The sequence below is a fragment of the Phyllobates terribilis genome, unplaced genomic scaffold (genome assembly GCF_046119375.1).
Source record: "Phyllobates terribilis strain yellow unplaced genomic scaffold, ASM4611937v1 Scaffold_2__4_contigs__length_985480577, whole genome shotgun sequence".
Taxonomy (NCBI): domain Eukaryota; kingdom Metazoa; phylum Chordata; class Amphibia; order Anura; family Dendrobatidae; genus Phyllobates; species Phyllobates terribilis.
The window spans coordinates 177,531,847-177,546,074 of NW_027362762.1; the positions used below are offsets into that span (position 1 = coordinate 177,531,847).

A 14,228-nucleotide genomic window follows, 5' to 3' on the forward strand; every position below is an offset into this window, starting at 1 on the left:
GATTGTTGGAAGACCATTTCCGGTGACTACCTCTTGAAGCTCATCAAGAGAATGCCAAGAGTGTGCAAAGCAGTCATCAAAGCAAAAGGTGGCTACTTTGAAGAACCTAGAATATAAGACATATTTTCAGTAGTTTCACACTTTTTTGTTACATATATAATTCCACATGTGTTAATTCATAGTTTTGATGCCTTCAGTGTGAATGTACAATTTTCATAGTCATGAAAATACAGAAAAATCTTTAAATGAGAATGTGTGTCCAAACTTTTGGTCTTTACTATGTATGTATGTATGTGTGTGTGTGTGTGTGTATATATATATATGTGTGTATATATATATATATGTGTGTATATATATATATATATATATATATATATATATATATATATATATAATAGTTATATTTATTTTTTTTCAAAGGGGGTAAAAAGGGTTTTTATTCATGTTTTTTTCCTTTTACTGTTATTGATAGCTGGGGAACTTGAAGATGCAATCGTCTGATTTCTTGTGCTATATACAGCGATGCCATAGCATCGCTACATTTTGCGGAAATCACGGTCTCCTTTTGAAGCTCGGCCACAGACAGGGTTTCAAAGGGGCTCTGTAATGACAGGCACAGGGTCATCAACCTAATCCCCCCCCCCCCCCTCCCGCCTGTCAAGACAGCTCATCGGCGACCTTCAATCACGTGACGGGAGCTTGACAACGGCATATAACAAGTTAATAATCGTGGGCGGAGCACTGCTCCACCAGAGTTTGCTAGTGGCAGGTCTTGGCTGTAATACTCAGTCATCACCTGCCGGGTATGGAGCAGGCTCACTGCCGGAGCCTGCTCAATACTCCCGCTTCCGACATGCGCAGTACATGTACGGTGGCTGTCATGAAGGGGTTAATAACTTTGTTCTTTAAAAGTCAGAGTTCCTCATCCCACGGTGTTCGGTCCGGTCTTGTTTGTCAGCCCGGCAACGTCTGTGTATAATTCCCATTGGGTTCATGGCTTTAATACATCCTTTCCATGTCTTGTAGCTCATCTGTTGGATTTCTTCCCCCTGGTTCTGAGCAGTACCAGATGCCTCAGTCTCCCTCTCCCTGCAGTCCACCACAAATGCAGCAACAGTATTCAGGTAAGGGCTCATTTATTGTATTTCATATGTAAAGCGCATTCGTAATTAATACAGTTAACATCCAGACCTAGCAGCATCACTTAGCACTGTTGTTTCTATATTCTCAATTTTCTCAATATCTCATTAATGTTTTTTCCAAAACTTTTATAGTTTTTCCTCCCTCTGAAAAAAGGACTGAGTAGCAATAGACGTGTACACGAAGACAAGTCGAGCATGCATTTTTACTTCCAGCGAAGCTGGGAACTACACAGCCACACTGCCCACGTGTGGGGAGCCACGTGTCACAACCGTGCATGCGCGACTCCCAGCACTGAAAGCTTTACTGCCTGGCCGTGTCATACTGCGCTTGCGCCCCATAATTTCAGCGCGGAGCAAAATTCAAACACGTGGGCGGCGCCAGCCTTCACTGATGTGGCGCCACCCATGACTGAATGTGAGGATCACACCCCTATGAATGAATGAGCAGGTAGGATTAGAAGTATATAAAATGTTATGTACTCATTATAGTTGCACCAATTTTAATGAAGAAAGCGTGTTAGTGATGCACATTGCGTCACTAACAACGCAATGGGGGCAGTTTACATAGTAGATTAAAACATGACAGGTTTCCTTTAAAGGGGTTGTCCCACGAACAAAATACATTTTAATAGATGTATTAAATTAAATATTTTTTAATTTTAAAAGAATAAAATATTGTAATGTTATGTAAGAGCAGTAAAAAAACATGGCCCAATGGCCTAATTTAAATATGTAATAACAAAGGGTAAAAAAACTTGAATAATACAGATGATAAAGTATGATGCAAATAAAAGTCCTCTATTCTGTACAATGGCCACAAAAAGTCCTCTATGCTGTGTAATGGCCACAAAAAGTCCTCCATGCTGTATAATGGTGCCACAAAAAAGTGCCCCATGCTGTATAATGGCGCCACAAAAAAGTGCCCCATGCTGCGTAATGGCGCCACAAAAAAGTGCCCCATGCTGCGTAATGGCGCCACAAAAAAGTGCCCCATGCTGCGTAATGGCGCCACAAAAAAGTGCCCCATGCTGCGTAATGGCGCCACACCATATCATGGGCTCCACATAGTGCTCCATTGATTTTAATAGGCCCCACATTAAAAAAACAGTCCCCTCTGCCCGTTCCCTCGCTGCTCTGGTCTCTTCATGGTGTCTTCAGATTCTCTGTATATCTCTGTACAGCGTGTGCGTTGTAATATCGTCATCGCGCTCACTGCACTGAGACATCAAGTGCAGAGGAGCAATGATGGGAGAGGGAGCGTCATTGCTTTTAACTGTATAGGCATCTAGGATGCCGATATAGTTGAAAGTGTGTTGCCGGGCAAGAGACCCGCCCAGCGTCGTGGGCCAAATATACTCACCCTGCAAGTCTGTTCCATAGACCATTAGATGTTAACAGATGTTTCTGGGTGACTTTTTTGCATAGTTATTACATTGTTACATCATCTTTTAATGTACCTCTCCATGTCGCCTCAAATAAGCGGGGAAAGAGATGGGATCCGGCTTACCTCTTATAGAGGTGCATTGGGGGAGGGGAGGGGGTGGAGTGTTGACTTCCTGGGCTTTGCATAATTAATTTATTTTACTTATATAGCGCCATTAATTCCACAGCGCTATACAAACATTATGGGCACTGTCCCCATGGGGCTCACAATCTACATTCCCTATCAGTATGCCTTTGGAGTGTGGGAGGAAACCGGAGAAAAACCCATGCAAACACGGGGAGCACATACAAACTCCTTGCAGATGTTGTGCTTGGTGGGATTTGAACCCAGAACCCCAGCACTTTAAGACAACAGTGCTAACCACTGAGCCACCGTGCTGCCAGTTATCTGCCATATTTCCCAAAACACTTTTAATTAAGGCTAAGCCTGATCCTATCTCTATCTCAGTATATTTGGGGCCTTTCTGGGCACATGGAAAGGTGAGAAATTAGAGTTAGGGACCATCCATTTGAGGTCACCTTGTTGTGCTTGGATGGTTTACAATTTTTCATCAAAAATGTTAACCAAGTCCCTCCCGTTTTTTTGTGTGTACGGCAATTGTGACGTTCATATATTCAGTAATTGCAGTGTGCTGAAGCACCGTGTGTGTGCATGTATCTTTGAGAAAACCTGTCCTCTAATAAGAATAAAAAAATTAAAGTGGTTTTCCAAGTTGTGAAAAGTGTTGTACTGGGAATGTGATGAATCCATAAAAGAGACCTTTCTTACCTGTTGACTACTTTGCTGTTCCAGCTTTCACACCTCTGCTCCCTACCAGTCTGTGTACTTGGCTGAAGCATTGACAATGCCGTATGGCAGCACGCTGGCTCAGTGGTTAGTACTGCTGCCTTGCAGCGCTGGGGTCCTGGGTTCAAATCCCACCAAGGACAACATCTGCAAGGAGTTTGTATGTTCTCCCCGTGTTTGTGTGGGTTTCCTCTGGGCTCTCCGGTTTCCTCCCACTCTCCAAAGACATACTGCTAGGGAATGTAGATTGTGAGCCCCAATGGGGACAGAGATGATAATATCTGTAAAGCGCTGTGGAATTAATGGCGCTATATAAGCGAGTAAAATAAATAAATACCACTTGTGACTGCTTCTGCCAGTCTAGTTTTAACGATATACGTTAGAAGACCATTGAGGCCAGTGAGTTCAGAGCTGCATTCATGTGGTAACAGTCATATGTTATTGCTACAGCAAAGTACACAAACTCAGTGCGGAGCATAACACTTATGTGCTGGAACAGCAAAACACTCAGTGAGGAAGAAATTCAGTTTTATATTTCCTCACAACCCCACTCCTTTTGTCCATATTTTCAGAAATCTGAAAACCCCCAAATCATTTCCTTTTCAACTATGTGTCTCTCTTTTTACCGCACAGATTCATTTGTGGATCAGTTAAAAGCCAATTAGCTTCTTATAAGGAAAATATATTATGTAGCCTTTACCTAGTGCATATTTTACCCTTATTGGCCAGTTTTTCAACAGATGATAAGCAGATCGATTACAAATTTTCATTCAGTAAATTAATCACTAAAGAACAAATTAACTAGTTAAACCGGCTACGATATGGTGCATTGGCTGTTAGCACCCTTGTGGATGTTTTATGCACTACACCTTGACTTTAGTTATTACTCCTGTTCTTGCCTGTCTACTTTTATCATCTTTTCCCATCTCATGAAGTTTAAAGGGGGTGTCTGCTAATATACAAGCCCATTTTAATAAATTTGTGACCTTAAAGAGAAAAACAATCTTCGACCTTCTGAAGTGGCGCCGTTCAGCCATATCAGCGCCACTGTTCTCGGTGAGTGACTTGTTTCCTCACTGGCCAGCGCTTCTTTGACTGCAGCTCCTCAATATTCCGTCAGGGTGGAAGTATTGAAGTAGTAGAGGATGCAGCTGACGAGCGGCCGCACATTGACTGCAGCCGACAATTAACACAACAAGACATGTCACTAACTGGGAACTGTGCCACCTACATAGCTGAAATGGTGCGACTGCATGAGTTCAGTGTCCACTGTTTTTATTTTAATTTGGGATCTGATTGGTTAAGATGTGGTTGTCTAGTAGTGAACAACCCCTCTAAGCTGCTTAACCATTTTTTTGTACCTGATAACATTTGGTAGAACTCCACTCGATGCTTGTTTTTGAATCCTGCTCACGCTTGGTGCCAGTAATTATAGTGTGGTGATAGTCACATCTAAATTAAAGACACTATAAGCATTAGAAAGGTGACTGCTGAATTGATCACTCCCGACCTCCCCATACATAGGAGGGCACAGCTTGGCCGAGCACTCGTGTTCTGTCGAAGAGCCGCTGCCATAATTCTGTCCTCCAGAATCCTCTGGCAACGTCAGATCATCGTTGAAATTCATCGTGCCGAATCCTTCACTCTCCTGACGTCTGTGGGATGCCCCCATACACATTAGTCGTCCAATCTCTCTTCCATTTCTCTTCTATCTGAATCTTGTGTTTTCAAATACAGTTTTCTGCCCCTCCCCCCAACTTTGTAGTTTATTACTTTATTCAAAATTTGAGTTTTTGATATATATTTTTTTTATTTTGAGTGTGTGGAAAATCATTCATGTGCAGTAGCTCCTTGATAAACAGTGGTTTATGTGCGGTCCATTGCTGACTTTATAATGACCACAGCTTTTTTACTCATGGGACCTGTATGGCAATTTTCTTATACTCGAGAACCACAAGGGGCATTTCAACCTTTTATGATTTTAATGTTTTGAGTTCAAAATTTTGTTTACATGGTTTCATTTAATTCAAGTAATTATTAATCAGAATATTCACAATATAATCAGTTTGTGTGATGGAAAGGGTATCGGCTGCCATTTAAAAAAATCATACTAGCCCCAACCACCCACTAGTCACTTATTCATCTTGTGTATCCCGACTCCTCACTTATCCGCAAAGAATCCCGGTCACCTTGTTGCAAAACTCTGTCGGTCTTCCAGTAATTTTTTGGCTAACTGCTGAGATGCCAGTCAGCTGTCACGATGAATCTCAATAACATTTGAGTCATTTTATGTACAGATTGCTAAAAATAAGGTTGGGATACGTGAAATGAAATGTTCATCCTAGCCCCCCATCTGCCTGAAAGACAAGAATACATACAGAGAGACGAAGAGGGAACATTTGGTTCTTTCTACAGATTATATTTTACTTCGCCTGTCACCATCCAGTTCATTTAAATGTTACCTAAAATGTAAGAGTTCATGTAACTCTTATATTCTCATGTATCCACTTTATTGTCTATTTGATTACCAAAGCTTAGCATTACTATTGTAGGAGTCAACCCTTCAAGTCTGGGTGTGGTGGTGATGCAGTTGAATGTACCAAATGGCCCTCAAGGAACGTCTCAAAACCCACCGATGGTCCAGTGGAACCACTGCAAATATTTTAGTGTTGACCAACGGCAGAAACCTGAACATCTATACGGATCTGATGCTAGCACTCAGGTAGGAAGATGGGATAATTCACTGTTATATGGAAAAAGGTGATAACATCAGAATATCCCTAGACTGCAAGTAGGATAGGATCAACTATCTATTGATGTCATTCCCTCATTAAAGTGGAATTCTCAAGTTGTCTCTTGAGCAGCTGTGAGCTATGTAGTACCGTTACTTCTTGGTATCTCATGGGGTGTGCATCCTTGAGTGACAGCTCTGGTGAGAAGCAGAGCTCTAGTATTAGTATAGCTATAAAGCTCAGCACAAGCTCTTCTGTAACGCATGCAGCTATCAGTTGTTTGTTCTGGAGTGTAGACCATCACTGCATTTATACATAGAGATAACAGTGCATTTGAACAAGCACACAGCTCTGGACAAGCGAGAGCCCTGATTAGGAGTCTTTCTCTGAAAACTGGTGATTTTGCAAGATTTATAAAAGCGGCTCGGCAGATGCTAAGATGGGGGGAGTCTGGGAAGGAATAACTGCTATATAGAAATAATTTGGCTGTAGAGAGGTGACTGGGATATAAGGAGTTAACCCATCTCCTGAAATGTAGCTACTGTGCACTTTTGGCTAGTGCTGGGCTAGTGCTGGGCAGGTGCTAATGGCTGAGCTCCATGGAAACCAACTGTACACTATGAAAGATAAAGGCTCCATTTCAGGAGAATGACAGCAGATAGACAAAGTGAGTCAATTGCAAACTTTCTTCTTTTCATGCCTTCTAGCTAACTAAAGCAATTTAATTACATGAGAACCCCCATTTTAAGAGTGAAAAAAAATAGGAAATGATTAAAGTGCTGATTTTTGGATGGGGATACAGCTGGTATTGCAAAAATCTAAGTCTTCTAACTCAAGGTACAATGGGAAGAATGCAGTTTACAGCCACTGCATTTTTTTCTAATCCCTTTGGACTTGTGCCCTTATGTTACATGTGGCTGATTTATTGCTCACATTTCTGTCCCTTTTCTATTCTGAATCAAGTTTGCAGAAATCCATGCACATGCTATTTTTCTTTCTACTTGTCAACCCCTTTAACAGTGTGTTTTTTTTTTTCCTGTTTTGTTTCAATCTAGCCTAGTAACCTTATGAACAGTCCTATTACATCTCCAGCACAGTCTCCAACACCTTCTCCAGGCTCCAACATCAATAGTGTCTGCACAGGACTGTCGCCATTATCTGTGATCCCCCAGTTTTCCCGACCAGTTGGCCCAGGACAAGGTGCATATACCTTAAATGTTATCGTTTACACGTGTGGTTTTAGTGCACATGTAATATGTCACACTTCTTTTACTTGCAGGCGATGGCCGGTACTCTTTGCTTGGACAGCCACTCCAGTACAACCTTTCAGTTTGTCCCCCATTATTGCACAGTCAACCACCCTACTCCACACAACTGGTACAGAAATTTAGCACAAAGCTGTTGTGTACAATGGTTATATTCAGTGTCCTGATGTTTAGCAAATATTTAAAATATATATATTTTATTTTTATTTATTTTACTCACTTATATAGCGCCATTAATTCCACAGCGCTTTACAGGTATTATGGGCACTGTCCCCATCGGGGCTCACAATCTAGATTCCCTATCTTTGGAATGTGGGAGGAAACCGGAGAACCCGGAGGAAACCCACGCAAACACAGGGAGAACATACAAACTCCTTAAAGATGTTGTGCTTGGTGGGATTTGAACCCAGGACCCCAGTGCTGCAAGGCTGCAGTGCTAACCACTGAGCCACCGTGCTACCTCATTAGTGTGTATACACCGTGCTATATAATATATTGACTGCAATATATTAAGAGGATAAAGTCTTTGATGGTAGTGCTTCTTTAAACAGCCAACGATCATGAGAGCAGAGGTCCCAGGTTCCCTATGTAACGAGCAATAGTCGAACGTGCACACTGTCAGGCCATCAGTCCCATAGACTTTGAATGGTGCAGTGATCGTGTTTTGGAACCTCATTAACACCGGATTTGTTTTTCTTTGAATACTTACATTTCCATGTTTGGTTTAGTGATGTTTAGAGACCTTTTGGACACTGATAACTGGTATGAGTCTCATGGTTACTTTCTTCTTCCACTATATCCTTCTGAATGGACAGGCAGGGATGAAACATGGAAACCGAGGTAAAAGGCAGGCTCTGAAGTCCGCATCTACAGACTTGGGTACAGCAGACATAGGCAAGTAGAAGTCATTTTGATTTCTATAACTTGTGTAGATATCGTAAGTCCCTTTTTATTAACATTTCTTCCATTTTCTCTCCCGTAGTCCTTGGCAGAGTCCTAGAAATCACAGACCTCCCAGAGGGCATCACGCGAGCAGAAGCAGGCAAGCTTTTTACACAGCTGGCAATGTCTGGGGCCAAAATACAGTGGCTGAGGGACACTCAGGGTCATGCCCCAGGACCTAATGGTGACCACAATGGACCTGCAGAAAATGGGCGCCAAGTTCACCACAACGACCTGGCAGCCTTTTATACCATCGTTGCAGTCTTCCCTAGCACCATGGCAGCACAAAACGCCTCCGTGCAGCAAAATAGTCCGCTCAGCCGCTTCAAATTGCGCAGTATCAAAAAGAACTATGATTTGCGCATACTGGAACGTGCCAGCTCGCAATAGCGTGTGAAGATGGGTGGGGGAAGATGGGAGGAAGGGGAAAAGAGGGCTGCAGCAAAGACCTGGAGGAATAATAGATTTCTCTCCCCCTCCCTCTTTCCATCACAGTTCTTCCTCTTTTCCTTTTCCGCCCCAAAAGAAGCACACTGGACTTATTACAGCCTCTCTCCTTCTAACTCCACTATCTGTGCACCTTTTTGTTTCCTTTACGGTTGTACATCTCTCGTTTGTCCCCTATCGGCCAACCTCCTGGCTCACTGTCCAGCGGTCACACCATGCAACTCTAGCTGCATTGCTGCTCTCCCTCCTTCACTTCTTTGATTGATTGTTTTATTTGCACGCTTTCTTGTTTCTTGTGTTTTTTTTTTTTGTTTTTTTTACATGTCTTTCATCATTCACTTTCTTCATGTCACCATGCCTTTTCAATTTCTGTGTTTCTTGCACATTCTCATTGTGATGCACACTCTCATCCCAATACCTTGCATTCAATATATATATATATATATATATATATATATATATATATATATATATATATATCTATATATATATATATATATATATATATAATATTTAATAATGCACAATGTCATATTTTCGTCCTCTTTTGATTCCCTCCTCTGCGGTACTTTCATATAGACCTAACCCATTTTTTGATCGTGAGCTGAAATGCTCTGTAGCGGGTATAAAACTGCCATATGGTAACAGGATGATGGTAACTTTTTTTTTTTTTTCTTTGGCCCGGAGTGGAAAATTTGCCTTTTTATGTTTTTTTTGGAGTTGATTGTCCTGAACATTGTATATTCTTTTTCCTTTATTTTTTTTTTTTTATTTTTTTTATGCTTGTGAGAGTACATTAACATGGGTATTTATTTGCACAAATGGGCTGTACTCACTGTAAATTTTATTTAATCCAATTTTGTTTTTAAATATGTAAAAAAAAAATGTGTCACATTAAAAGTGTGTCCCTTTCTTTATAGTTTTGGTAAAAAAAAAAAGAAAAAAATAAGATTTATATTGTGTTATGTAACTTGGTGTTATTTTCTCATTACTATGCTGCATGCCATAATCCACTCCGCACACTTATATTCGTCTTACAATCCCGACTCCGCTCACAGGTGGAGTCAGTCTATATCCTATACAGGTATAGGTTATTAATGTGTGACAAAGCGGAAACCTTCGTAATATATAGTTGAGTTTTTATCAAACACTGAAACTACTTTAAATGTAAATCTTTTTGTAAAAAAAAAAAAAAAAAAAAAAAGTTTCCTAATGGCACCTGAACACAGTACATCAAAATACCACCATATTCACTAAATTAGTGAACCTAAATTCGGAAAGACAGCAGAAAGTCGTAATTTTCACCTGCATGCTACAACACTTAAAATGAAATTTAATAATGTAAAATTCATAACATATATACTTTATACAAACGTTTTTATTGATGAAGACAAAGCAGGGCAAATAAATTTTAATATATTGTTTTAATATATTTTAAGAAGGTCTTGTATTTGAGTGCATTTATTTAATAAAAAAAAACTATCCAATGTTGGCTTTATTTGTACAAGAGACAATCAGCTTAATAATGCCTGGGAAATAAAAACATTCTCAATCTTGGACAAAATACGGTCATATCTTCCAAAATCCCCTTTTTTTTGTCTCCTATTGTATTTATGGACAGGTATGATGTTGTCTTTAAAAGTGCTGTGGAATTAAAGGTGTTATCCAGGATTATGTTTTTTGTTGTTTTTCCAATGGGCCTATAATCTAACAGGCAGGTAGTTGCCCCCTACCTGTCTGTTGTTGCCCGGTGCTGATCTCTGCCGGCTCGGAGTGATCACAGACCGCTCCTGCCAGCCATTCAGTGTCTTCCACTGACGTTGCGTCAACTGCGCAGCCACCTGTCCTCTGCTCTGCTCTGTTGACGGATGTGACTGCCGACGTCTTTCCGATTGCCAGTTAAAACAGGCAGGTAAGCTAGCAACTACCTGCCTGTTCTTTTTTAGGCACATAGTAAAAAGAATAGTCCTGGATAACCCCTATAAGTATTAAATAAAATACGTATTAAACAAGGCAAAGAGCTTGGGCTTTCTGACCTCCTTTGTGGAGCAATGGGAGATTTCTTCTGCCTAAAGACGTTGTCCAGGAATACATTTTTATCCTAAAGGAATGGTGCACAGTTAAGAATAAACACCCTTAGGCTATGTCCGCACGATCAGGATTTGTAGCAGAAATTTCTCAGCGTTTCTGCATCTCCATGGCAGGAAAAACGCTGTAGAAAAAACGTGCTTTTGCCGCTTTTTTTTTATGCGTTTTTTGATGCGTTTTTGTACATCAATGAATGCTTTTTGGAGCTAAATAAAATTATTTGGTGGGACGTTGCTTAAACCCTTGTATTGCCGTCAGAACTGGGGTGAGTATATTATTTAATTTAAATGATTAAAGAAGGTGTTTGTTGTATTTCAAATAAAGTGTTTGCTCTGTGTCTGTGTGTTTATTTAACGCTTTACTTGAATTAGATTTGGTCATGAAAAGGTCTGATTGACACCTTGTCATCACCAAACAAAAGAGCTAGGTATCAGCTAGTCCCTTTCACCCAATTTTCATTAGCATTTCTATTCATGTAATTTATGTGGCAGCTGTGAGCTGCTATTTTTAGCCTGGGAAGGTGCCATTTGCAAACATGGTCCCTTTTTTGGCCATTATTAAACAGCTCACAGCTGTTTCGTTAGCCCCCGATCAGCACTCAGCAGCGCTTTGGACGCTGCGTATTTTTGCTGCGTCCAAAACGTAGTGTTCTAATGCCACACTTTTGTTGTCGGTACATGTGAAACCACCGCATATAATGACACTTCAGTCAAAATCTGCAGCTGAGACTAGAGTGTCCGCTACGGAAATTGGCATGCTGTGGGTGAGTTTGGGTACTTGGCCACAATCAGGAGCCGCTGCTGGTTTGACGCTGCATGTTTATATAGCGTCAGACCCACAGCGTCAAGATGTTACAGCATAGTGGATGGGATCTCTAGAAAGCCCATGTCCGCTATGTGTGCATCAGAGGCTGCGGATCACCCGTGGACACTGACATGCCGCATGTCTTTCAGGACCGCAGCATGTCAAAATTCTCCTGTGGAATCGCTAGTCTCCGCAATATAAATTTGACCACTAGAATGTATTGAATGTGGTAAACACGCATGGTTCAGTGAACACATGTAGATTTACCTGCGTTCAATAGAACGCAGAGTTTTGAACGCAGCAAAAAATGCGTCCTCAGCGCTGCTACGTCCGGATTGTGGGCACAGTGCCTAAAATTTTTTAAATAATGGCGTGGGGCTCCCTCGTCATTTTTATAACCAACAGAGGGAAAGCCGACCGCTGGGGGCTGATATTAGTAGACGGGTAGGGGCCATTAGCCAGCAGTGTTCCCTGGCTATTAATATCAGCCCGCAGCTGTCTGTTTAGTCTTTACTGGCTAGATTACAGGGGGACCGCAGAAAAAAATTAACATGGGGTCCCCCTATAAAATCTAAACAGAAAAGGCTAAACAGACAGCTGCAGGCTGATACTAATATCCAGAGAAGGGGCCATGGATACTAGCCCACTCCGCAGGTATTAATATCACCCCTCAGCAGTCCCAGAAATGGCGCATCCATAATTTGGTTCTTAGCCTCCGCTCTTCCCACTGCCCTGTAGCGGTGGGGTAATGGGGTTGGGGTTCATGTCAGCCTTGTATTGGAGGCTGACGTGGTGAAACCCAGGTTAGTAATTGAGGGCGTCTATAAGACGCCCCCATTACTAACCGCGTAGTAAAATGGTCGCCGCTTTTTCAATAAAAACACGGCCAGAATAAAGTATTTTAATGAAATAAGAAACAAAGTTCTAAATAATGTTTTATTGCCCTCTGTCCCCGAATCCCTCGTCTTCTGAAAAAAACGTAAAATAACAACCATATTCCTCACCTGTCCGCTGTCAACGACGCAGTCCACGATTACCGCTGATCGGCGATCCGGGTCACTTCTACAGCAGTGACATCAGCAATAACTGATGTCTATGCTGTAGAAGACCGCAATGTATACTGACAAGGAGAGTAAAGCCACCGTCTCACATAGCGAGATCGCTAGCGAGATCGCTAGCGAGATCGCTGGTGTGTCACGGTTTTGGTGACGCAACAGCGACCTCACCAGCGATGTCGCTATGTGTGATACTTTGCAGCGATCAGGCCCCTGCTGTGAGGTCGCTGATCGCTGCAGAATGTCCTGGACCTTTTTTTGGTTGTTGCCCTCCCGCTGGTCAGAACACATATCTGTGTGTGTGACCAGCGGGAGCCGCGATCAGGCTGGTGACCATGATAAACAGCGGGTTACTAGGTGCGCGTGTGCCCCTAGTAACCCGATGTTTACCATGGTTACCAGCCTGCTCCTGCATCAGCAGGCTGGTAACCAGGAGCAGGACATCGTGGAAAGATTCTTTCCACGATGTCGCTGCTCTCCTGATCGTTGGTGAGCCTGACTGTTTGACAGCTCACCAGCGACCACATAGCGACGCAGCAACGATCCTTGACAGGGCGTATCGTTGTTGGGATCGCTGCAGCGTCGCTAAGTGTGACGGGGCCTTAAAATCACTCATGCACAGCAATGTATACTGATAGGAGGTTACTGGCGTTGATAAGCTGATGAGCCCCGGTGAGCTTAACACCATGGGAACATTCTTGAGAATGTTTCCACAGGGAGGTCATGTGAGCGATCAGCTGATCGCTCACGTTACCGCAGGTCCTGGCAGCACAGTACACTGCTGGGAGCGAGAGAGCACATTGCCGGGGACCAGGAGGACATCAGGGGCCGCCAGACAGATGAGTATATGGATTTTATTTTTTTTTATTTTTTCACTGCCAGTGGTTCCCGGCTCTGCTGCGGAGAACTACTACCCCTCAGCAGCGTCGTTCTCGCTGTTATCAGCGGGAGTGGCTGTCGGATGAGAGGAGTTGTAGTCTTCCTCTGCCAACCAGGTACCACCCACAGCGCTTTTCCCGCCCGTTGGATTTAATTGAAACGTAGCAAATCCGCAGGTATAAATATTTTACTTGCGGATTTGCTGCTTTTCAATTAGTCAATGGGCGGGAAACGCTGGGCTTAATGGTCATGCTGCATTTTTTTCCGCAATGGTAATCCTGACTGGAAATTTCTGCATCATGTGCACACCATTGCTATAGCTGGCAGACCTATTAACAAGCGTTTTCGAAGCGTTTCCTCGACGGAAAAACCACCACAAAAACGCTTCGTGTGCACAGTCTAAAGCTAAAACCCCACTATCAGTATTTGGTCAGTATTCGGTCAGTATTTTTTCTCAGTGAGAGCCAAAACCAGGTGAGGAACAATCAGAGAAAAGGTATAATAGAAACAAGTCACCAATTCTGCATTTATCACCCACTCCTGGTTTTGGCTCCCACTCCTGAGAAAATATACTGACCGAATACTGACCAAATACTGAAAGTGGGGATGTGGCTTTATACTCACCCTCTCCAGGTCAAGTGCAG

At 42.3% G+C, this 14,228-nt stretch overlaps 1 protein-coding gene across 12 annotated transcripts in view; it reads left to right on the top strand.

The window, feature by feature from the left end:
• R3HDM2 (R3H domain containing 2) overlaps positions 1-9,982 on the top strand; it is a 162,579-nt gene extending 152,597 nt beyond the window's left edge. For all 12 annotated transcript variants that reach the window (XM_073663326.1, XM_073663327.1, XM_073663325.1 and 9 more), the window contains 6 exons: positions 1,027-1,124; positions 5,925-6,094; positions 7,160-7,304; positions 7,384-7,481; positions 8,185-8,263; positions 8,352-9,982. In XM_073663326.1, coding sequence (XP_073519427.1) covers positions 1,027-1,124; positions 5,925-6,094; positions 7,160-7,304; positions 7,384-7,481; positions 8,185-8,263; positions 8,352-8,701 — 940 coding nt within the window. In that variant the 3' untranslated portion in view covers positions 8,702-9,982. The remainder of the gene's footprint in view (positions 1-1,026; positions 1,125-5,924; positions 6,095-7,159; positions 7,305-7,383; positions 7,482-8,184; positions 8,264-8,351) is intronic.
• Positions 9,983-14,228: the final 4,246 nt, after the last annotated feature.